Source organism: Phalacrocorax aristotelis, chromosome 1 (genome assembly GCF_949628215.1).
Source record: "Phalacrocorax aristotelis chromosome 1, bGulAri2.1, whole genome shotgun sequence".
NCBI classification, from domain to species: Eukaryota; Metazoa; Chordata; class Aves; order Suliformes; family Phalacrocoracidae; genus Phalacrocorax; species Phalacrocorax aristotelis.
The window spans coordinates 4,238,289-4,263,877 of NC_134276.1; the positions used below are offsets into that span (position 1 = coordinate 4,238,289).

At 45.3% G+C, this 25,589-nt stretch overlaps 1 protein-coding gene across 13 annotated transcripts in view; it reads right to left on the bottom strand.

Moving 5' to 3' along the window:
* Nucleotides 1–25,589, bottom strand: part of PAK1 (p21 (RAC1) activated kinase 1) — a 76,813-nt gene that overhangs the window by 28,191 nt on the left and 23,033 nt on the right. For 6 of the 13 annotated variants that reach the window (XM_075116403.1, XM_075116150.1, XM_075116571.1 and 3 more), the window contains one exon: nucleotides 3,487–3,697. In XM_075116403.1, the coding sequence (XP_074972504.1) occupies nucleotides 3,487–3,676 (190 nt within the window). In that variant the 5' untranslated portion in view covers nucleotides 3,677–3,697. Of the gene's footprint in view, nucleotides 1–3,486; nucleotides 3,698–11,261; nucleotides 11,310–18,742; nucleotides 18,822–25,589 lie in introns of all 13 variants that reach the window. The other 7 variants (XM_075115773.1, XM_075115839.1, XM_075115921.1 and 4 more) reach the window with 2 other exon arrangements.

A 25,589-nucleotide genomic window follows, 5' to 3' on the forward strand; every position in this document is an offset into this window, starting at 1 on the left:
TCCCAAATATCTTAGTTTCCTGCAACCATTTCCTACACTTCTCAGTCCTTCACATTTTCCCTGACTCTCAACAACTCTTTGGGACAGACACCAGAAATCACGCTGAAACCACTTTGCCTTAGCAATGACGTTGCAGCAGGTGAAACCATAATTGCCCTGTAGACTCCTTTAAATCTGCCTGCCACACTCAGGGTTTTACAGCGCCCAGACTGAATTCACCACCATGTGAACACACATGAAGCTGGCACACGAATTCAGAGATTTTCCTCCAGCAGTCTCGGAGGACAATGGACTTCAGAAGCTTTTGATCCAAAATCTGACAGATCTAAAAGCTTAAATATATTAAACATTATTAACATAATTGCTTTTTGCAGCAGATATTTATGTCATAGCGGGAGGTATAAGACAAAAAGAATTAAAGAGATGGGCACTCCCAATCTTGCTAAACACTTAATCCATGTTCTACAGTGATTATATTATCCTTGCAATGAGTCAAAAGCCTTGAAGAATCTTAAATAAAAAAAAAAAAGGAATCATATATCTGATTAAGAAGTCCTACCTACCACCAAGCGCTTTATTCCCACAACACCTTATCACCGTCTCACTCAAAACCTCACACATTTGATGCTGTTACAGGAGCCACCCATTGAATTTCCTTATGATGCTCTGAGCTGCAGCTAGGAAGCACAACGTCCCACTGAGAAGCAAGCCTGTGAGCCCATCCTGAAGCACACTGAGGTGAGAAAGGTCTTCTCCACTGGTAAGGTTGGGTAAAGCACTCCTCCTGTCACCACAGAAAGGGCTCCCAGCCGCTGCAAACTGTCACCTTGTGGGTGAAACCCTGCCTCTGTGCGAAGCTGCAGCCAAGGTCAACAAAGCTCAGAAGAGCTAAATGTGCCGCATTCAAACCAAATTCATACCCCCAACTAGGACACTGATGAGCCCTGAGCCCAAGAAACTTCAGATGTTCTCAACTCCTCTTGAAACCAACAAGTCACACAAGCTCTGCATCCGTTTGGATAGGACCCACCTAGTATTAAGCTGACAGGTTTTTTTTAAATACTGGTTTGGGGGATTAGGCTGGGACAGAGGAAATCAGGACTATAAATTACATCCTAAACTATGTCCAGAGCACCCTGGCAAGGGGATGTTGCTCAACGGAAGCATGCAAACATGTATGAGGCCCAGGATTTAAGCCCCATGTGTCCTTTACACCACGGCTCTGTTCATGCACAGGGGTAGCGCACTGGAAAAGACCCTTTCCAAAGTGCCTTCAGCTAGAACTGCCCTTCTTGACCCAGTGACCTGTAAAAGACGCCCTCAGGATGTGCCCCCTTGTTGGCTTCCCCTCTGATCTGGACGCACAAGCTCTCAGCAGGTCTGTTGCCTGCTCCACAGCAGGACTCCACGTGTTTGAGCTGCACCTTTGCATAAAGCACAACCCATCCTTCCCACCTATCCTTCATAAAGTGCCAGCTCCAGAACTGTTCCCTCGCCAGCGTAAAGAGCTACCACTTCTCTGAAAGGATTGACAGCATCGACTTCAGCAGCTCTCAGGCTGCAACATAAAAGCCCATGTCCACTTTTGCTAGCAAAATTAACTGCTGAGCATTTCAGATCTTTGCAGGCTCTTCGCAGGCTCTTCGCAACCCCAGCAGAGGTTAAACACAAATCACTGGCTTCCCCGGGTTAGGATCCAAGATCATGGATTTGCCCAAAACTACATTCCTCTAACTGAATGGTGACCAACTCCCCATTTAGTCCAGCCCAAATAACAAACAACCCCCACATTATTTCAGGCACAGACAAAAGAGACTATCTTAACACCTGGGAATTTAATTTTAAGCTGCAGGAGGCACTGGGAATTTAATTGTCATCACGAGATTAGAAGAAGTTTTCATAAGACGAAAATCAATCAATCGATCTGAAGTGAAGGTGACAGTGTTAAAGGTATTTTTTTGCTCGACAGGAAATAGAGGACAGACGCAACCATTCTCGATTGGGCAGGTGTATTGCAACAGAAGGCTCTGCTGGGCTTGGCTACGCAAAAATCTCTCATGTCTCGAAGCATCTGCCACGTTGGCCAATCTTCAGTAAATGCACGCATCTTCAAATCAGTGGCAGCATGTCCCTGATTTTACCTGAACCTTTCACTGCAGCTGTCCTTTAAACTCCAGTTCAAGCCACCATTTCAGGTTGTATTTCTTTTACTCTCTTACAAATTTCAGCTGATTTTTTTGTTCTCTGCAACTGCTGAGCCTAGAGGTTTAAAAACCCCACTCCCTTAAGTAAGGCGACAGAAAAATCCTGCAGCTCTTTAGGATTAATACGCATAATGGCAAGTTCTAACCGAATCCAGCAAAACTTTTAACACAGAGTTCACGGGTTTCTGGATTGCAGAATCAAAAATCCATGTTTCTAAAATAATCCAAAGTTGCTGAAGGTATATAATAATAACTACTATTATTATTATTATAAATGTTGCAATATTTTGTAGAAAAGGATCCTAGATCTTGCTTATTTCAATTAGCGGAAGTATCACTCCAACTAGACTTTTCGCCAACAAAAATTAAGGAGGCAGCCTCCCTCCTGAAGCCCAGGAACTTGAAGATACCTAGGCTTGCCTTTGTTATCCAGTGTCCAGATACCATTGCAATGCAGACTTTGCAAAAAACCTGATGTATTAGAAAGAGGAACTCCAAAAAATAGGCCAGATATAAAAGAAACCAGCTCATATTAGCGTATGGAGATTTTTTCCTTACATCATTTCAAAAGATTCATATAAGAGAGAAAAAGTTTTTTAAAATATCCTGATCTTAAAAATTAGAATTTCACGTACAGTTCACAGTTCCTATCTCCATTTCCATCTGTTGCGCTCCCGATAACAGGACAAAAATTCAGTTTGCAAGAAACATGCAAGAATTTGCAGTAGCAGATTATTCTTATGAGCGAATAGACAATGCCTGACCCAAACACTAGAACAGAGCAAGTGAGCATGCAGTAACGTATGACAGGCCTGGCAGGAGACGGCCTGTTAGTCATGCTTAGCTCAAATTATTTGCTGTTTAAAATGATGAACAAGCATAAAACCTCTCCCCACTCCCCACCAAAGAGATTGCCAATGCCAGCTTTAAAGGGCTAGCTTGTAATTGGTACAAAAATGCATGTTTTTTGAGACCATTAAGGACAAAGTCAGGCTGGGAAGTGGCAGAGCTAGTCCCGGTATTCAGGGATGCTGCTCTAATGATATAAGGGGAAAAAAAGGCACAAAACAGAGTAAGTGGGATGGATTAAATGTGGCAGGATTAATCATTAGGAAGAAAAACAGATCTGCAGCCAGCACTTTATGTACCCCAAAATGACCGAGACAGTTGTGCAGGAAACAAACACACAAAGTTTTCTAAAACCTAAACCGCTACTAAGCATCAGGCGCTTAACTAAGGTCCTTCAGACAGGAGGTTTATCAGAAGAGGCAAGATACTGTACTTTTATCTCCTGGTAAAATGGATCGGTAAAATCGGTCCTTCCTTTTCTTTTCTTCTGGGTTGGGAGGCAAAGGTTTTGAGCCATGGTTTAAAGTCCCAGCGTCTTTGCTTCCCGATCCAATCATAGTGCTGGTATTTCTCATCGGAGGAGCAGGTGGTTTGTCTTCTGTTTCAACTCCATTGTTCGACATCTTCAGTTGGGAAGGCCGTTACTAGGAATAGGAAAAAGAAAAGAAATAAAAAGAAATAATTTATTTTTCAAGAACTAGAATCACACGCTGTCAATTAAAACACACGAAGGTATTTGCAGGCTAGCCTGTAACCTCAGAGCAACACAGACCAAGTGTCAGCGCAACAAATTCTACTCGAGCACCAAATTTTCTCTGTTAACAAGACTATGTTCAAACATAGGAGTTATTAGTCATCAAGAAAAGCCTGTTTCAGGATACAGCCAATTCTCAAGCAAACCACGGAGCAGAAACGTTGGGTGGGGAGGCAGAGTGGTAAATACAAGGTAGCAAAGAGCAGGGACACCCAAGAGGAGCCAACAAGCTGCCGAGCTCCTAAGACCTCTCAGGTCCGTGCTGGTTCCACTAAAAACTATGTCAAAAAGTTTGTATCTGCCTCCAGCACAGCGCGATGCAGAAAGACTGAAATTTGCACTCAAAGAATTTCAACACAGCCGCTCAGGCTCCTTTGCTAAAAAGCTGCTGAACTGGTTCAGAGGCAGGGACGGCAGGAAAGCGGCAGAGCTGTACCCACGGAGACGCAGGGCCACGGTCCCAAGCCGGCCCTGGCCCTCCTGCGGTAGCACCACGCTCCAGCTGCAAATCGAACTGCCGGAAAGTTGACTGCATTTTGTTCTGTTGGAAGGGTCAAACAAAACTAGATCCCCAACACACACATAAATCCTTAAGTAAATAATCCCTGCTGTGAGGATTTAAAGACGGAAGCTTTGGAACAGGGTAATAGATTATTCTGCAACAACTAGCTTGTTCCACCCAAATGAGATCAGCGTTACTCCAGACACAGCCTGGCTGCAGCGAGATCCTTCTGGAAACTGGAATTTGTCCGCATTATGTTCTCAAAAGAAAGTTGGGAGTTAACTGCAGAACAAAGACCAAAGCAGGAACCGTTTGTCTGGGTGGAAAAGGCAGTTCAACAGCCTTAAGAATTTCACAAGCAGTAAGGGAAGGTGTTTCACCCAGGGAGAATTATTGGGTGGCAGAAAGTCAAAAGCGGTTTGCTCTCCGCAAGTGAGAAGTCCGGTTTCAACGCCGACATCGCTGCTGGCTTCCAGGGAACTGCTTTTCCGTAGGCTGGACTCAGCGGAACCACACTGGCTCACACTCCAAACAGATCCCACAACCACACGACAGACCTACGACCACACAACGCCGCCCCGCCAGTCTTCAAAGTCTTCTTTGGCCAAGCTACTGATGCTCAGCGTTAACTGGAGAGATTTGGACCCAGGGCACTCTGCTCTCACAGCTGCAGGGAGTTAAGAAAGGCCCACGGAAGGCACTCAGGGGCAACATTAGACTTTGCTGAAAGCAGCAGCCCCCTAGCTGTTGCCTACCAAGCCGTGGCTGGTCTGCAGCACCACCTTCTCCTCCCACTTTTTTGGCTCCTGGTTTCTTCTCACTTGCTGTTAAACGGGCGGGCTGGCAGTACTGTGCAGACCGTAAGGCTTTGGACAAGCCTTCACATACAGGGAGCTTCATAGAGGTTTGCCCCCAGCCCCGCTTCCTCCCGACACAACTGTGCAATGGAATTTTATATGACAGACTAGCACTTGGGGTACTGATTTTAATGATTTTGGTGTTTTGGAGGGGTGGGGGGAAATCAGCTGTGCTTTTGTCTGGGCGTGTTTTGGCACGTGTCCTGCGCATCTCCCGTCACTCACGTTCAGCCTCATGCTGGTTTGCAGTATAAAACAGAGCAGAACTAAGTGAGAGCTGGAGTGCCAGCCACGAAGTGGTGCAAATGACTACCCTCCCCATCTAAGCAGTGGAAAAAAAGTCTAAACTAAAACCCAGCTGGTAAATTTGGCAGCCACTGCTGCATGCATATCTTGTGCAACATGAAGACACTGATGCCTCACTGACGGGCTTTGCACATCGCAGCATCGGTGGTTGGTACTGAACTGGCACAAGTAAAGCATTTGAAATGACACAAGCAGAAGGGCCATGTAAAAGCTGCGTTCTTTGCATTGATGCTTATTTAACCTGGAAAAAGCAAATTGCTGGGAGGGTGATAGGATAAGCTGCAAATAGGGAAGCAGAAGGAAAACAAATGTTAGCAGCTCTGTGCTTGCCAAACGGCCCTCCCCAGGAGCAGGCACCACATTTGCTGCTGTGACACCCTGGTTTAGCCCCCCAGGGGTTTGAGTAAAGGTGCATCCAAAGATTCCCCCACCGGCCAGCCTGGCTGGAGCTGCAGGCATGACTGAGACGGCAGGGAGACTGCCTCATTGCTGGGTCCCCCTCTCACCAAGCAGCGAGGTGAGTAGGTGAGAATCGGTGCTTGCTACCTGCTGTCAGAGATGTGGGACTAAGCAGGGGATAGAACAAAGTTTACTGCACTGGGGAACAGATGCAACATCAGGCTGAAGGGCGGTACAAGGAAGAGAATACATCAGCGTGTGGCTCCAGGCTGGAGAAAAAGAAGTGAGACGAGGAAGTAACACCCCCCCCCAGTTACAGGCAGAGGCTGGCCTAGTGCTGGGGGAAGGAAAAAAGAACAGAAGCAAAATAAAACAAAAAAAAAAAGCAAAACCAAAAAACAAAACCAACCATGAAAACATAATAAAAACCTCTAGATGTCAAGCATCCTCACTCTCAGTTCCACCAGTGCAAAACCCCAGGGGCATCTACTCAGAGTTTCTTCAATATAAGAGGGTTTTTCAAAATCGTTCAGTCGGAAAGGATAGAGCACAAGTGAATCACTGTTTTACCAGGGCTAGAAACACTGGCAGTTACAAGCTCTTGTTTATCTTACATTATTCCCTGAATGAGCAAGTAACTGCTGAGAAGTTACATAGTTTAACAAACATAGTTTGTTACATATACTATGTGACATATACTATGTTACATAGTTACATAGTTTAACAATATTGTTTTACACCTATTTGATAACCACAACTTTTATGTGGACAAAGCCTACACCCTCTCCTTTCTTCCCCATCACTCAAGACCTTTCTCCTCATCAAAGTCCTATGTTTAGAGTTACAAGAACTATTTAATCTGATTGGAAATGGGGGGTGAGAGAGATCCCCTGTAATACCAATACTATCGTAAAGGTTTCCCCAAAACCTTTTCCCACTAGAGATTTGAAGGGAAAACCAAAAACCTGCATACATGGGTCCTCCCACTGTGATTCAGAGACACGGTCTATCCCCAAAATCAACACTGTTATACTTCAAACTTCTGTTGGCCTCAAAGTATGTGGATGAAACCCTGTCCTGACAGAATTACACCCGCCTCTCCAGGGCTTTACAGCACAGCTGAGAGCCCGGAGCCATGCCGAGCTGTTGCAGAGGCGGCCACCATAGCCCAGCTGACTGTGCAAATTCTCTTCTTCCTAAAATAATCTCCTGCCAATTCACACGTAAGCAGGCTTTAAACAACCCCCTCTCGCGTAGACCCTGCTCAGATTCAGAGCACGCGGCAATTGCTTCACCGGCCGGCATAACATCAGCGCTACGCCACGGAAGGGAGTCACCCTGCTCGGCGCGATCCGTCCTGGCAGGAATGCCAAGCGGCCACTGGTCCGAGCCACCTCTTCGCACTGGCACGACTCTGCTCTGAGAAACTCAGAGTGATGAAGCCAACAGCGGAACCAATGAAACAGCACGTGAACTCTTCAACCGGAGTCAGATGAGGGAACATGTTTTAGCTGCAGACACAATTACCCTCAACTACTATATATGTTCAAATAGCAGCGCTCGAACCAAACCCCATAGACACCCCTAGGAAGGCAGAGCCGTGATGTAGGACTATGCTTCTGCAGCAATTTGAGAGCACTGAGAGTTTGAGTTGTTTCAGCACAGAGTACTTAAAAGTTTTATTACATACTGCAACCTGTGACTGCCGTAAGTCAAGTTATGGCGGCCTTCAAATGCTCCCTGCCCCTGCCCATCAACTTTTGAAGCCCGTTAGCTAAATTAGATTACCCCAGCCTCAGCAGAGTTGAACAGCAGGCCTGACAAACTCTCCTTTCACACCTACAGAACACTGCTGCAGACAGGAAGGAGCGACAGGCAACCACGCACAGGGGAGAGGAGCCTCAGGAAACCACTTCGCAGCTCAAGACGGAGCAGGCGGCTCCGTACAAAAGTACGGCACCCACAGGTGCCAACAGCGGCGACCAAGAGTTCGGAGCGCACAGACGTGTGAAGATCCGCACAGGACTGTAGATACGGCCTAAAAATCATGAAGTTTATGGCTGTAGTTTTCCTGTAATACAGGCACAGGCTCCTGAACCATTCATCTAGCAGAGTGGGACCCCAACATATGTGGAGCCTTCTGGTGCTACTGTGTGTAACACACAGGCACACGAAAGGACAAAAAAAAAAAAAGAGAACAAAGATCCTCTATTTATGTCATTTTTCCTTCTGGTAAACCACATCATTTCAAACCTGATGCTCTACACTGAACTATAAGTTTCTATCAAGCTGACTGTATTTTCTTTGCATTCCTCAGCAAGACAGGCAGATGACTGATCGCTCAAACAGAAAGCAATTAAAAAGTCAGAGGAGCTGAAACCTACGCTACAGTAGATGCCATAAAGATAACTATGTCCAACGCATACTAATTGCTGGAGTCAACACGAAAACTCATAAAAGAGCCATCTATAATTCATGCAGTCTGGCAAGGCAGTAGTTGTAAGTTACTCACTACAACTTACAGATGAATAAACTATATTAAACAAGAAAGGGGGGAGGGAGATGCTCAGCAACTGTTTTCCCCTCTCTGTCTACTACCAGAAGGAAACCTCACATTTTTCCAAGATGGTATTTTTCTGTTGTTGCCAGGGTGAGGAAAGGGTGTCCGGCCCACAAAAAAGGCAGAAGGAGTCTTGTCTTTTAATTGAGTTCATCCCAATCAGAACAAGCGTTTTACCTCTGCACCAGTATCCCTGCACCCTTCCGCACCATGGCTAGAGTCTGCTCGTGCACACACGCAGTTAAAATCTCCTTGCACTGCCCTGGTGGGAAGGAGCAGGGGCCATCCCCTGCCCTGTTCAAACACACTGCAAGCAGCAGATTCCCTCCCCGTGTGCCACACTTTCATCCAAATCCCAGCAGAAAACGAACGGCACAGTTTGCCAGCTGGGTTTCGAGGATGAAAAGACATTCATCATTTTTTTCTTTATCACTTTATGTGGGACTAAGTTTCAAACACAGTCTCACGTTGAAGGAAAGGCACCCCACACATGTTCCACCTGAAAAAGAGGCCAGAGGTGTCCTTTTCCTCCACCGGACAGAGGATGGGATGTGAGGGACGTGCTATCACTCAAAAGGGCAGCAGCAATACACATACCCTGAGGGAGGACAGACTGATCGTCACATTTAGAGGTGATTAAAAAAACCTCCCCAGTAACTGTAGCATCTAGCTGTCTCCCCAGCCAGCTACTGCCTGTCTGAGTGCTGTGCAAGTGTGCCAATTAAACAAAAAAGTGTCAAGGGCCATCAGTGCATCAGCCCAGACCCAACATTTACATGTGAATTTAAAAAAAAAAAAACAACCAAAACCCCAGGTTTTCATAAAGTTCTAATTAAGAAAGAATTATAAAACAGCAGAGTTTGCTCTTCTATCTTTAGAATTTACCTGTTAGGTCCCTGCAGGTGCTGCCAACACCCAGAGGTGCAGATGAAACCACTAAATTAAATGAAACAATCATCAGTAAAAATAAGCACACATTTGGAAGAGAATGCATCCACTGCTACAGCCAGGGTGGGGGGCGTGGGGAGGGGGAAGGGAGACACTCTCTCGTGGCAGCTGGCCAACGGGTTGCAGTCTTGCTCCAGTGCCAGCATTATTTCCATAGTGCTAGACGTAAAGGATGACTGACCAGTTACAGCCCAACAGGAATGCTGGAGGACTCCACGGCTTGGAATTTTAAAAGCCAGAAGGGTCCTTTTGAAAAAAAAAAAAAACACAACACAAAAAAAACCCACTTTAATCCAACCCCAACTGTTTGGGCTAAATGCAAGACCTGCCAGGTGGGATTCCCCAGCCTGTATTTTGCAGGAGGACATGGACACCACCGCAACGGGCACTACTTGTGGGCAGGAGAGTTGCAAAACCTTTCCCTGGGCAGATACACTTGCTAACCCATCGTTCTGCATAGAGATGCTTCTAAAGAAGAACAGCCTAATTATAACCGCTCGATTCCTAGCAACAGAGCGGAGTTCTCCTTTCAGGAAAGTTAAGGATGCTTCTTTCTGTTTTGTTTTAAATCTCAAGGCCCAGCTTTTGCCAGCCTCGGCGGTGCGGGCCCACGCGTGACCGCTGTGGCAGCAACCCAGACACACGGGAGGTTTCAGTAGTGCTGTGGCAGGTCAAGCCCTTTCCACCAGATTAGGCTGGAGTCCAAAACTGCAGAGGCAAGGCCAGCTTAAATTGGCACGCTCTGACTTAGCTTTGGCTGTTTCACGAATAGCCAGCTGTGTCAAACAATAACCATTTTGCAGCCAAGGCCTGCTGTGCCCGAGTACCAGGAGTACACGATGAGCTCGCCTTACTTGTGCTCCAGTTGGGTAGCTCAGGCTTTGAGAGCTGCAGAGACCAGCTCCAGTTGTTCCCATCCCCGGGCAGCAGCCTGCTCACTTTGACCAAGCACTTCCCCTGTTCTAACAGTGCTTTTCAACAGCCCGAGAGAAATAAATTACATCCATATTTAAAAAAAAAAAAAAAAAAAAAGAAAATCCAAGCTGAGGCAGAAGGAACCAAGAGTATCATTTTTAAAACTTCTCAGCCCACAAATCACACTCCGTATTTCCTCATCTCCAGAAGTGCTGTCTCCCCTCCCCCAGCTACATGCCTGAACAAGCAAGTTTGCTGTTGCAGATGTCAGTACAGGCTCCATTTTCCAGCACGGTCCGGGGCGGCCTTGGCCCTGGTTCCACTTTTGCTCACAGGAAGGCAGGGCATTAACCGCACAAGTCAAAAGTAGCCACTGGAGTCAGAGCTTGCTAAGCAGGGTGGGAAAAATCAAGGCCTCTTATGTTAAAGCATACCCAAAGCCCATATAAGCAGGTTTCCTGGAGGAAATCTGTGTTCCAGAGGAAATGACTAGATGCAGCATAAAGAAAATATATTAAACACATGCAGTTAAACACCCCCCCACTACTCTCCACCTAAGTTACTTGGCTCTAAGTCCAAACCGCACGTTAGCAGAAACAGCAACTAAAAGCAGCCCAATCATTCATCATTTTTCCATTCAAAAGTTTCCAATTCAGAAGAAGAACATAGAGCACAGGGCTCAGAATTCAGCCCCACTATCCCTTAACATGGAATAATTCCCAGCACCAGGTATTCACGTTTTAAATACATGTAAGCATTTGCAAAAGCGCAGCATGTAGGCACGCACCTTGTTAAACACAGAGATTTGGCGTTTGCCACTTAGCAATGGGGACAGGGGTAAGAAGTATGTCAGAAAACTGGAACATGGTCAGGTCAAGTCAACAACATCCCACACGTGCGGACGACGCCGTAACTCAGCGGTTCGCAAAAAGCCAGGGTATGTAAATAGCAGAAAGTTTGCATTAACCTGCAAAATGTGAGTCTTTCTGAAGAGAAGAGACACCAAGACAGAGACCTGCAAAGAGAAAACAGATGTTCTTAAGAGCAAAACTCGTCCAACTCCTTTCTCACTGGGAGACTAAAGAGCAAGACGACGACACGAGCATCGTTAGCTGATGAAGGCATCCAAGAGCCTCAATTAGACTGAGAGGGAAATGCCGCAACAGTTCAGCGCTAATTGGAAATGCAAACATTTATCATCGGAGTAGCGCTGGCTCCTGTGTATGGCTCCATTGTGTGTACTGCAGCTAATGACAGTAGGAAGCCCTGTGCTCTGCAGTATTTATGTAACGACTGGCAAAGCTGCCACATTCTCTTAATTGCCAGCCAGGATTTTCATACTGGCAGTAGTTTTCAATTAAAAAAAAAAAAAAAACAAAATCTATAAGATCGCTTCAGTTTCACATTGCTTCGTTGAAGTTTTGGTTCTCCTTCAAAGCTGGGGAAAGCGGAAGAATGAATAATTCTCCCAAGACAGAATGAGCTCTGCATCAAACACGAGCTATTTGTAGATGAACTGAATTAAGAGACAAGGAAAGCACGGTCAAATACCCAGAAAGAGCTATTTTAGCATCAGTAAAGACAAAAAACTAGAGAACTGCACATAAATCTGCTTCAAGTTTGCAATGATTGCTCCTTCAATTATGATACACGTAATGCTCTAAAAGCAGTTCATTTAAAAGGCAAAATGAAAAAGCCTAAGGTAGATTAGTGTTTCCATCTGATTGAGCTTTCACAGTAGAGCCTCCTTTGTCGGCAGAGCATCAGCTCTGTGTTGATAATTATAAGCCATCTAGCAAAACGCCCCATTGTACCTACTTTATAATCCCAGTACGTACAGAAGTAAGCGTAGTGAGGATACCATGGCAAGGTCTCGTGTTCCTAGACCTCCTCACTTGCACCAAATGGACTGCAGAGCATTCGCTAGTCCATTTAGAATCATCATCGTTTAATTTAATGAGCAGCCATTTGTTTTAAGGAGGTACCATCAGGCCTTTTATCACATCATTTACTCAGATCCCAGTCATACTTACTGTATGTCAGTAGAGAAAAGAAAGCTCTATCAGACTGGTACAAAGGAACTGCTGTTTCTGCAATATATTACAACACAACTCTGCATTAGCGCTCAGTTAAATAAGGCCCATGAGACGAGTGAACTATTTTTACTGCGTTGAATAAAAGAAAATATAAGAACATCACTTATTACAGCAGCAGGCCCGTTCTAAGGCGCTGTGTAATTAGGAGTTAATAAAAGGACCAGAAACAGTAGGCAAGGTTTTCCTCAATATCTTTGTGCAAGACTTTCTGGGGCACAGATGACCTTATCCTGTGTTCTTGCTACAATTACCCAAGTAGCTTTACATAGGACGAACGGACCTTCGCTGCTACCTATTTAAAACTCATTCTCTCTCACGAAGCGGTGACATCGGCTGCAGCCACAAAACTCAATCCAGCAGAGACTGATCGAGCTCCTGTACGCAGCCCTGTCAGCATCTGCAGCAAGTGACTTGCTTCTTTCAATCCAATTCCCAGTGGGCGAGCATCTACATCATAAAATTAGTAACAGTAAGAACTGCAAATTCAGCAGAATTTGGATTTCACTGATGGATGGATTGCCAGCGTGCATGTTTTATTCATCTCAAGACTGCTTTGTCTGGTTGGTTGCATCTCCCCTCTGTACTTAAAATGCAAAAAATTGGTTTACGGTCACTACTGAGCAGCCAAGAAGCTCCTCAGACAGGGTTTGTTGTACCTCTTCTAAGTGCTAGCCAAAACTCACCAGATTTCCAAATTGACGACAACCGAAGAGCGATGTTCTAGGAAGGCATATGAGCCAAGGCATTTTGTCAGTAGGAGCATCCCCTCCCATCGCTGTAAGTCACCCAGCTCAAGTCCCACAGCTACTTCCCGCTAAGGTCATCAGCGTGTGAATTAGCCTCCCTACGAGAGCACACCATGCAGCAGATCGAGATGCAGAGTTTTCTGATCATCCTTCCTTAATTCCGATAATTAAGATTCAAGGATGTTTGCTACCAGCACACTCTCATAGAGGTTCCTGCTACCTACCCATAACCCTAACGCTTCCTTGGTGGTCAGGCACTCAAACCAATTCTCATTTCAGCATCCCCCCGAGGCTACCTGCCCGCACTCCCTCTCTCTCCTATTGTAAATCCAAGGCAAGAGAGTGTAAAATGAGATATTTTAAATTCTGTAGGTAGCACACTACAATTTCACTGCTCAGCTTTACAGCAACAGCTCTGTTCGCTATAAAACTCAGCACAAACAGGACAGTGAATTTTGGAAACAGCTATTTCACAGCCCGCAAGAAACCTCAGCACTGGTCCCCAGCATACGCAGGAGGAATGCATGGGGCTGCACTTCCCAAACCAATTTTGCTCCATCCACTTTATGTCATTTACATCCTGCCTCTTCACTGAAGCTCGCGTTCGTACACCCACTGCGGCACAACCTGCGCTAACTCCTCCTTTCCTGTTCCTACGCTCCTCGCAGAGGGATGCGGTGAAGTGAAATACGTGGGCTGTGGGAAAGGAGATCCTGCAAATCAATCCAGAACAGGGGATGACCTGATGGCTTAAGTGAACTGTCTCCTTTGCAAGTTTGAGGGTGCTCCTGCCACTCTTTCTTTCCAGTAGTTTCCTCTGAGCTGAGTTTTCCTCCACTCCTGGTTATTCTCGTACTGCTGGTATTCACAGGTGCTGATTCACAGCCTCCCAAGATACGCTTGTTTGGCTGCTTTTATTTCTAAGAAAAGTCACTTCAGGCTGGAAATAACTGTCGTTTTTCTATGAATGCTCTTCAGTGTATATCTAGTTTTATCTGAGCAGCCTAAATATTCTACTGTAACTAAAGCCTCAAAGTTTTGAAAGCCTCTGTGTCTCTAGTCAAATGTTATAAAAAGAGACATCCAAATCTGTGGCCTGCCATTGTGCTAAGTCCCTTTTAGCCTTAAAAATAAAAATTGGATTTGAGCCTAAGATATATTCTTTAAATGTCTAGCATGGTTTGAATTTACATCCCCATAGGTGAAACTTCCCCCGAGGGTTTCAATCCTTAACACAATTAAGAATCTGCAAAAACCTAATGCTTTTGTTCTGACAAAGCTGAACCAAGATATCTCAAATAGAAGTGGACGAATCCCAAATCACGACTTTTTGAAATGGGCTCTCAAAAAGCAGCCCTGAGCAAATCAGCCCGCAAGGCTCTCATTTTAATATCTTATGTTATCAGCAGACAGCTTCTATCTTAGATCTGAGATGATTTACAGTCTCCAGCCCCTGCTCTGCTGGCTCCTAACCTTCTCTCCCCCACAGAGTATCCGTATTCTGGGTATTTCCTTGGAGATTCATTAACTGCTCCTTCCTCAAAGGCTGTGATTATTGGCATTTTTCTCAGACTACATTTCTAAGCATTTAAAGAGACCTGTCAGGACAGAGAAATAAATAAATACAGAACAATATCAATTCATCATTCTCTCTGTCAAGACACTGCAGGTAAAGAGAAAAACTAAGTTTTGGCTAATGCCTTTAAAACTGTTTTCTATCCTGCATGCCTGTATACCATTTACATAGCACGTCTTAATGTCAGTGTCCTCAGAGGAAGACAGTGAATTAGAATATTGGTATCTCTAGTTTAGGAGGCAATTAGACCAATAACAACAAACCAGAGCTGAATGTATGCTCAAAACAATCTAGTTAGAATTCTATTTTAGGTAAAAAATCAGTCAAATAATCCCATTATCCCGAGGATTGCTTTAGGCGTGGTCCCAACCCAGCACATCTTTTTTTCATCTTTTAGTTCCACGACCAGAAAGTGATTGGAAAAAAAAAAAAACAACCCACTGAAAACTACCAGAATGGTCCTTTCTGTACAAGTTCCTCTCCCAGTTGCAAAGCCCAGGAAGACAGAGAAATAAATGTTCCAATGTCAGTCAGCCACTTGCTAAGCCACTTAAGAAAAGAAATTAAAAGAAAAAACAGTAAAATAAGTGTACACCTCAGGCCAACAAATACAATTTTCCTGTTCTTCACCCCACTTCCTGCAAATACCAACTCAAAGGGCGCCTCTTATTTCCTCTTATTTCCACCCTTTGCCTCCTTTGTCAAAAAGTAACACGTGCCTCTTCTACAGCTGCAGTTTACCTGATTTTATTTAAAAAAAAAAAAAAAGAGAGAGAGAGAAAAGAAATGTTTCAAAAATCATCTTCCATTTCTGGATTTGCTCTCACATGCTCTGTACAGCTCTGCTGCATAACAGGCATTTTTTCCATAGGAGACAGCACCACCAGCCAGCACAGCCGCCAGAGCCAGTTACCTGCATGCGTCACTGACCTGGGGTCCCAAGGAAGGCGGCAGGAGCAGGGCAGAGGCAGAGTATGTAGCACGGTAGAGCGTGTGCATGTATAAACATATGTATATACACGTACATAGAACACAGGGGTGTATGTGCGCATGTCTCTGTGTGTAACTTGCCCTGCGCAAGTAACTCACCTATTTTGTTTGCTCCCAGACAGGGAGTATGCGTCATATGACTGTTTATAAAACATAATTATCCTCAAGTGATATAAAGTACTAACAACAACAACAAAAAAAGGCTATAAAAAGTTATAAAGTACAATACACAGCTCTGAATTCATCTAATTTGGTATTACGCATTGGCTAGTCACCTCTGTAAGCATGCACACACCGGATCTTGTTTCAACTAAATGGAATCCGTATTAATTTAAAAAAATAAACCGACTCCCCAGAGGCATATAAACAAGGTTGTTGCCCAAATCCATGCTGACCTCATGCATACAAGTTATTCAGCCACTACCACTCACTCCATCGAAATCATCAAAAGAGAAAAGAAAATGAAGGCACTTCTTGAGTCCGTTTCCTCTTCCAAGACACTTGTGGGAGGAAGGGCCAGGCAGCTCAGAAAAGGATAACCTCATGATTTCCCTTTAGGCTTGTGCTGAAGAAAGAAGGCATTCAAGGACTTTCAGTTCCAGAAATAGAAATCCTCCTCTGCAGAAGTTTTGTTCTACCAGGTCACCGCACAGAAGACAGTGGTGGGTCCCCAGCCATCTCCTTCACCGCTCTGTGTCCGGTTGAGCCCTCAGGTCTGCCACACTCAATCTCCGAATGCCCCTGGCTTATCGGGAGGTGGAGAAGATGCCAACAGATGTAACTAACAAAGCTCCTGAACCACTTGGAATATCTTCATGTTACTTATTTCTAACATTTGAGTGCAGAATTCCAAGGAACTTGTGGGTAGAAACAGGTTTCGCTCATCCTGGTATTTAGTAGTGAGACTAAACTCCAGCTGTGAAGCCCTCTTGCCTCCTCCACTGCCTGCGTCCCTCAACTACCAGTGGGAAATCAGGTAGGATGGTTTCAGTGTGTCAACAGTGCACGTGATTATGGTGAAGTAGGAAGATTTTCCTTATTACAGGCTTAAACTTTGAGGAAGTCTGCCTGAAGAGACAAAAGCTCACTGCCTGCTGCTAGGACAGGGGGTAGACCCAGAGCAGCCTCCATGACTATGCAGAAGCGGTGGGTGAGTGTTTCTTTTCCCCTCCCCACCCCCAAAAGAACAACAGCCAGGGCAACTTTTAGACCTTTACACTCAAGGAAAAAATCATTACAAAGCAGCATGGTCTTAGTTTTAACCTAGCAAATTTTCACAGTACGCAGTCAGAAAGCCGGAGCAACTTGGCTTTGCACGTATGCAGGATTAAGCACGGCCGTCCAACACCGAACCGTCCCGCAGGATCAGGATCGCCGCCGCAGGATCAGGATCGCCGCCGTGCTGCAGCCTGGGGGACACTAGGGCCAAAGCCCACCTCACCTACACACACAAAACCAGCGCAGAATATTGCGGTACTGGGCCACGGGACCACATGGCAAGAGCGTGTCTGACTCATGCAGCCACGCGAGTATGAAGCTGAGGGAAGACGTAGTTTTTGGTTTGAAATTTTTCTATACCATTAGCACCTGCACTAATTACGACAGCCAACAGCAGTCACTCTGATGGGAGGGCTGAACAAAAGTGGCACAGCTGTCAACTGCATTCAAAGAACCAAATCCTTAAGAGTTCATCATTTTGGGGCCAGAACACAGTCCCCATCCAGGAAAATACATGGGCTCGCAGCTTTTCTAGGACAGAATGCTTCAGAGGGTAAGTACAGCCAAAGCAGACGTTTAAAAAAACACAAGCGCATTTGCCTGTTTCTCAGGGGGATTTAAACAGCAGGTGAGTGGGGCTGGTCTGTGGGACATGACCCTTTTTTATGTCAGCTATTTAGATGCAAATTGTTCCCCCTCCCTCCCCCTCTCAACACCATCTGTTAGCCCAGAGGTTTAGACTGTGCTTAGGGTGTAGGTTTTGGGGGAGGGGCGTATAGATAAAGCATTGAGAAAATTTCAGTTGATGCCCCTATTTCCTCTGGGGCACAGTTTAGGGGGAAAAAAAAATCACTTTGCAATACTATTAATTTACAATAGCATTTTTCTTACATTCTGCTGCACTTTACTACCCACCCCATGGATTTCTTACCCTAGAAAGCATTCCTCGTCCAGCTTTTGGCCAACAAGCAACATTACATAGTGACACTTTCAGCAGGTTGCTATGGCGTTAGCATAGGGCATGAGCTGGTATTGCAGGAAGTAGCAGAGATTCAAGGAATTAAAGTCTTAAATAATAATGATGAAGTCCTTCACTACAAGGTGCAGTATTTAATGGTCTTCTAGTGCTAGGGAAGTCACCTCATCTCTGCTGCTCACTGGGGAAAAATCAGACTATATACTTTTCAAGAACTGTCGAGAGATTTGATTCATTAAAACACTTCACATAGGGCTCTGGATTCTTCGTAAAGGAAAGATTATGGGTGATGGCGCAGAGCGGGAGGGCTGGCTGACAGACCAGCTGGGGGTGCTACCACTCAGGGGGATATGGACAGGCTGGAGAATCGGGCCAACACCAACCTTGTGAAGTTCAGCTAAGGAAAATGCAAAGCCCTGCCGCTTGGCAGGAATAAGCCCGGGCACCAGCACAGACTGGGAGCCAACTGGCAGAAAAGCAGCTGTGCAGAGAATGACCTGGGAGTCCTAGTGGACATCAAGTTGACCACGAGGCTCCAAAGCACCTTTGCTGTTGACCTTTCTTGCTGCATCTGGGCTGCATTAGGAAGGACACCGCCAACAGGTCAAGAGAGGTGATCCTTCCCCTCTGCTCAGGGCTGGGAAGACACATCTTGGAGCGCTGGGTCAAGTGCTTGCCTCCCCAGTACAACAGAGACATGGATATACTGGAGAGAGTCCGGCAAAGTACCACGAAGATGATGAAGGGACTGGAGCATCGGACATACGAGGAGAGGCTGAGAAAGCTGGGACTGTTCAGTGTGGAGACGGAAAAGCTCAGAGGGATCTTATCAATGTGCATAAATACCTGATGAAGGTGTAAAGAAGGCGGAACCAGGCTCTTCTTGGTGGTATCCAGCAACCGGACAAGAGGCAATGGGCAGAAACTGAAATACAGGAAATTCCATTGAAATGTAAGAAGGAGAGGGCAGGGGGAGGAACCAAACCCCAAAGCAAAAAAAACCCAAAAAAACAAAACCAAAACCCAAAGCTTTTCTCCTGGGAGGGGAACCAAACCACAAAACAGGTTGCCCAGAAATATCATGGAGTTTCCATCCTTGGGGGTGCTCAAAAGCCCACTGGACGTGCCCCTGAACAAACTTTTCCAGCTGCCACTTTAAGCGTGGGGTTGGACTAAACTATCCTCAGAGGTTCCTGCCAACCTCACTAATTCTGCAATTACAAGCCACAAAAAGTGGCGGGGAGGCTCTAAAGGCGAGATCATCATTCAGACTACTTATCTGAAGAAAGTGTTTCTAGTCAACTGCATCCAAGGGCCCAGTTTAGTGTTGAAGACAAATTAAAAGGGGTGATAAGTGACAACCTTGTGCAGAAAATCAGTAAAAGAGTTGGAATCAGTACTACAACACCCTTATTTTGAGTTTTAACATGTGGAGTACAGTCCTGGTACTTGGGAGATGCAAGCCCTTGTCCCAGTTCTCACACAGACCTCGTCTGTGATCTCGGAGGCACGAGGGGCGGGGGGTGGAAAGGGCGAGTACTTCTTGTTTGCTCTGCCCTCCTCCGATCAGTCAATCACCTCTTTAAAGGAAAGGCACTTCAGGTAGTTACAGAGCACACAGCATGAAAAAAATCCCTTCCAGGTGCTTCTGCAACTTCAGTTACCACAAGAAACACATTCTCAGTTAAAAAAAAAAAAAAAGAGAGAACTGCCTATGCAATCCGGATGGGGAACTCAACGGCAGAGGGTAAAGGGGGCATGGAGGGATGGGAAAACCCTTCTGCCCCCTTGGGGCCCAGGTGATGGGACAGAAGAGCCCTCCAGAGCTTGGAGTACAAACAGGCAGAGACCACCTAGGGGGAAGTGGGGAAGGAAGAAAATAGAGTGTGGGCTTCAGAGCTTCAACTGCAGCTGAGCAAGTTCTCAGGCTGCCCTTGCACAACACCCAAGGCTGACACCAAGATGGGTTCAGGCAGACTTTAATGATGATGCTCCACAGGAGCGAAGTAAAGGAGCTCTTACTTCAGCTGGGAACACCTCCTGCCAGGCAAGGCTTGCACAGCAATGGTTTTTAAAAAAAAGGCCAAAAACCTGTTAATCATTTTTTTTACTGTTGGGATATTGTTTTGGTTTTTAGAGTGTTGCCAACACAAACGCAACACTTTCCTCTTTCTTGCGGAAACAGAACAGGCCAGACCAACATACGATCTCAACTATTTGGTGACAGACAGGACCTTCAGGTACCTACTTCCAAACTATTAACTTCTAAAACTTATGCAATTCAGTATGTCCTACTGGAAAGCAATATTCTGACAAGAGTTGCAGGCATTTCATAGAAACATTTTTTTAAAAAAACCCATCAGTTATCTGAACAGTGTTTCAATACATTTCTGCTGATATTTTGAAAGAACTTAAAGTTATCATTTTAAAATAAAAGCGGTTATATTTTCTCCCTCTGTGAAAAGTACATTCTTCAGAACGTCGGCGTTTGCCCTACAGAATGAGAGGGGTTTTTATGCACTGCTCTAAATCACCAGCTAATTTCTGTTTCCAGATCTCTGGCATTTCACCAGCATTACTGAGAATCTCAAGAACAGTTACTGGAAATGTTTTTATTTAACCAACTTCTTGTTCATAAATCCAAGCGCATGTATAAATGTTAAGGGCTGCAATCCTGCAGTTTGATCTGTAATACAAGGTACAGGCACCAGTTCTCAGCCTCCTTGACTTCAGAAAGACAGAAAGGTCATCTGTGATAGCTAAGGGGGACTTGGCCTTAACGCCAGCAAGCCACCCACTGGAAACAGTGGGAGTCTGGCCCAAATTAGAATTTCAGGATTTATCCCATCATGCCCTGTAGCACTTCCCACACAGTACTACCTGACAGCTTCTGAAAATTGGCAAAATGTGAAGGACGTGCCAACAACATCCGAGATGAGGCTTCCAAGGGTGTATTTTGTAACAATTGAATTCAACCAACACGTGTCTGCATACGCAGGTATTCTCGCAATTCCACCTTAACAGGGTTTTCAGCACACTGACTTCAAAAGTGCAGTGTCTAAAAACGCATCTCCAAAAGCTACTCAATGCCAAACAAACCAGACTCTTAAAAGCAAAAACACCCACAAAGCAGTTGCATCCAGGACATCACTGAACTTGTGCAATAACCCCCACGTTTGGTTCCCCGCCGTTATTAGCGATTAGATAAGTAACGCCAACAACACAGACGCTTTTCTAGAACCTCTTTCCCAGCACCACCTCCCAAATTGTCGTCATCTCCCACAGATACCTCCAGAACAGCCCCAGAATAACTACTGCCACCCCCAGCGTGACCTGGCACGAGGTGGATGGGTTTACAGCCAGGCATTGAGGTCCAACAGCCAATTGCTGCCCACACGGTGCCTTTGCACCCAGATCTAACAGCATGGGTGCTCGGGAAACCAGTCGGCTACTGGTTGACAGTCTTTCCCATCCCTGTTCCACACTCTTATCCAGTCAATATTTCTTTAGTTAACAATATGCCCGTGTTGAACATTTCCCCTGAGGGAAATGTGGCTATCAGCCCTGTTCAACCCAATACGACCTTTATTTTGTAGTAAGCCAAGCAACTACCATGTGTTCCATGAGCCAAGGGCTTCGTTCAGTATCGCTGCTCTGAACGGGGGGCCTGGATCCTGCCCAGACTGAAGGCACTGATTTCGCTGACAACAGCATAGGGTCTGTGGCATCTAATTCTTAAATGGATCCTTTATTTGGATCCCTGGAGGCAGCAGGGGCTTGCACGTGACTGGATCAACACCTACGGTGCAAGCCAGATTGTACCCTTGTACATAATCAGTGCAGCAACTGGGACAGAGTATGTAAGGGTTTGGTACAGACTCTTTAGCTGTCACAGCAGCACCCCAGCAACAACCACCAGAAAAAACCCCAAACAAAACAAAAGAAGTTTAAGAGATAGCCAAGGGGCAGTGGGTCTTTCAGGAATTGAGACGTGACTCATTTTGGAGCAAGAGTCAAATGAAGTGCACGAGCTGCTGAGAGACAAGACAGGTTCCAATTTAAAAGCAGCACTTAGTTATGAAATGACGAGACTTCCACAGATTAGCTGGTATGCTTGCATTTTACCCTGAAACTAGTCATTTTTCAAGATGATCTGAGTGCAGGAGTAGGAAAGAACACTGACTCAAAGAAAAAAATAAAAGAAAATAAAAAGAAATAAAAAAGGAGAGGAGGGGCCGCAAAAAAAGATTCCCATAGTTGTCATGACTTACATTCTCTACACAGGAAATCTCTGGAGCAAGCAAAAGCCTGCCTGCCCTCCCCTTGACGAACCCTTGATATAATCACATTTTTAAAATATTGCCTTCTTGAATGATGCAAATTAAAAGGCATAAGTAATTCTCTGACATACTATTGAAAACCACATAACAACACGAAATAGCAATTTATTGCATGCAAGTCCATTAAACTATTACTTACAGAGTAATAAACAGCAGCCACACAGATACCACTGTCACCGCTGAAAGGAAAACCGAGAAAACTCCTCGTCCCTGGCCCCTGGAGTTTGAGTGAGTGAAGTTGAACTGCTCCTGCTTGGAGCAGGGTTTTGTCCTCCAGAAAGCCTGCAGTATTTCAACTAACACAGCAATTGTCCTGTAATTCTCATGCACGCTTTATAGTCCATAAAACAAAAGGGACCCTTACCTTCAAAAGTAATTTTTAAGGAAAAGCAGCGGAAAGCTTTTCAAGCAATGACTGTGAAAGGACAAAGAGAGGAGATTGTGCATTTATATTGGTCAGTGAGGCACTCATCGCGACAACTGTGACTGAGGATGGTCGTGGGGGACCAGGGTTCACAGGCTACACCGAAAGCGGTTTTATTTTCACGGCAGGAATGCAGTCGTTGACGGCTCAGAAGGAGCCCCAAATGAGAAGGCAGGCTGGCAAGCCAGAACAAGACACCCGGCCGGCTCCACAGCCTAGGCAAAACCTTGGTTCTCTGAAGCTTTTCATTTTCCCTTCCTTTTCCAGAGTTAAAATTGAGGTGGTATCAGCTCCTCTTTCCCAAATGGAAAGCCCTTGGAGAGCAAGCCAGATTTTGAAGCTTTCTAACAACTCTGCAGACCACGCCGTCGGAGCTTGCTGCTTAATATGTGCGTGTGAGCGTTCAGGGCATTCACAGGGTAGTCTTGAGATCAGAGCAGAGCTACAGTTGGACCTTGTCCAGGGGTATTTTAGGAGAACAGAATCAAATTGCCACACAAACGTAATTGCCAAGTTTCAGTCTAATGTTACAGCAATTTGCTTGATGTTTTATTTCAGAGGACAGACTGGTGGAGTAATATTTTGTTGTTATTAATGTGTCCAAGTCTCTTGATGCAGCATTCGTATCTTTGTCAGGGATGGGATTTCTTCTTCAAGTTCTGCTTTTGATAACAGAAAGTATTACAAATTCTTCATGCAGCTTGGAAAAAAGATGTGGATAGACTGAGTTTAAGGCAGTTCTTAGTAAGAAAGATGCAGAGGAGCAGATGATGTGCGGTTCTCTGCTTTCTCTTCCACAAGTCCATTCAGCAAGCCAGCCTGAAAGAAATTTGCTAAGTATCTGGTGACTGCATTACCCAACGCTTTCAATTCTTGCAACCCACGCAGAGTCCAAGCATCTGAGAAACCGGATTTTGCTGCCTCTGACCCCACAGTATTTAAAAGAGATCAAATTTTGACCCCTTTTGAAAAGGCTGCCCAGAAAACTTGTGTAGGATGAGCATGTTTCTATGCTCCCATCACCAAACGACCGTCCGCCCAGCTCTCTGGGTTGACTTGCAACTCAGCCCGCAACTCTCTAAGTCTTGCAGGCATCTCACAGCTTCACAGAGAACACTCAGACAATCTGAGTGCATCAAGATGCATTCGGCCAGTGTGTTAAACCCACAGGGCAATCACTGTCAGAAGATCCCTACAGCGCGGAGTCAGTGTTAAGCAGCAAGTACGGTGCTCTCTTCACTATTTCTTTTAAAAGATATTTTGGTCCCAATTGCCACAGAATTGGAATGTCACTTCAAGACGACTTTGAGATTTCAGAGATTTCAGGTTTCAGAGTAAAGCTGAGCTGTTGAAAAACCAAGTCACTTATCCGTCTTGTTTCCATTATGGAGCGGGAAACTCAATCGGGTTCTTCAAGCTGGAGGAAAGGACCTTCTCCACCAGACAAGGCTTCCTGAACATAGAGTTAGAACCTGCCACTACCTGACAGACATGACCGGAGGAATCAACCCCTACTCTTCATTTGTTCAAGGTGTTTGTTTAAATAGAAGCAACCACCTCTAGGAACAGAGACTGAAAGAATATTTTTGCTCATACTGCAAGATTCTGGTTTAGTAGAATTAACATTTGGATTGTTAGACTGCACTAGGATCTGAACTGCCCGTCTTCAAGACTTCAGAGCCAACAGATCAGTAAAGTTTTAATCTAGAAAGCAAGAAGATAAAAGAGATTTATTTAAAGAGATTACAGACCCCTAAGCCAAATACAAAATCCACGCCATTCTGTAACATTGTCCATAAGAATTGAGCTCAACATTCAGAAGCCTGTCATCCAGATTATTATTTTTTAAACCTGAAAGGGCTCTATCCCAACACTGAGCTTCAAGCCTAAGAGCATTTCTGAAGATGACTGCCCATAGCAAAAATCAAGCTGAGTGTGAAAAGTGGCTTTAGATCTATTCACTAGTTGTATGATTCCAAGCAGCAGATTGATAACTAAGTTGAGCATCCAGAGACACAAGAGGCACCAACTCTAAGCCAGAGGAGGGACAAGTCCCAGTCTACAGTCACGTGGAGGCACCAAAAATCCATTTTTTGCTCTCTTGAGTCCCTGGAAGAAACACATTATTTCAGCTTTATTCCACTTTGCATGGGATTCCTTTTGAAGTACAAATTCCCCCTTTCCCCTTTTTTTTTGGAACAATCTCCATGCAGGATGATATATTCTAAAGGGAGCTTGAGTCTGTAAGAACTGCAACTTCCTACTCCACCAGTGAGACAAAGACACGCTCTGTGTAATGACAGAAGTAAAGATCTTACCAACTTCCTCAGAGCCCCGTAGAGTCTATGAAAATCACGCAGTGATCGAGTCACAACCACCACCAACCCCATCAGCCTCGTGGGCTTGGAGTGGTTTCGAAGAGCAAGCCACACTTCTGCGGGTGACCTCCTAGCCTTGAGCAAGAACACTGCTGGCCGGAGCTGTGACAATGCAACAGTGAGAGGCTAACGACGGCATCACTTGAGCAGAATCTGCCCCGCAGGACAACCGTTACTGCTTATGGATCCCAAGAGATCTCCACTAGAGATATTAGAGGAAATATATTTGTAGAAATCCACTTGCACACAGAAAAGGTGGAAATGGCACAAAGCTCACAAACGCTACTTTGCTTGCTCTTGTACAGAAAATCCACAGCAGCACAGACTTCAGCATAAACATTAGTCACTCACATACATACCCTGGACTCCAGGGCGTGACATTCCTGCTTGTGCTGCAAATACACCTCCGAATGCAGGGCAGACCGAGCTACAAAGACAAGCACGGAGCCAGGCAATCTCTTCTCCCTGGTGACCAATGCCAGGACCCGAGGGAATGGCCCGGAGATGTGCCAGGGGAGGGTGAGGCTGGGTATTAAGAAAAGGCTCTTCCC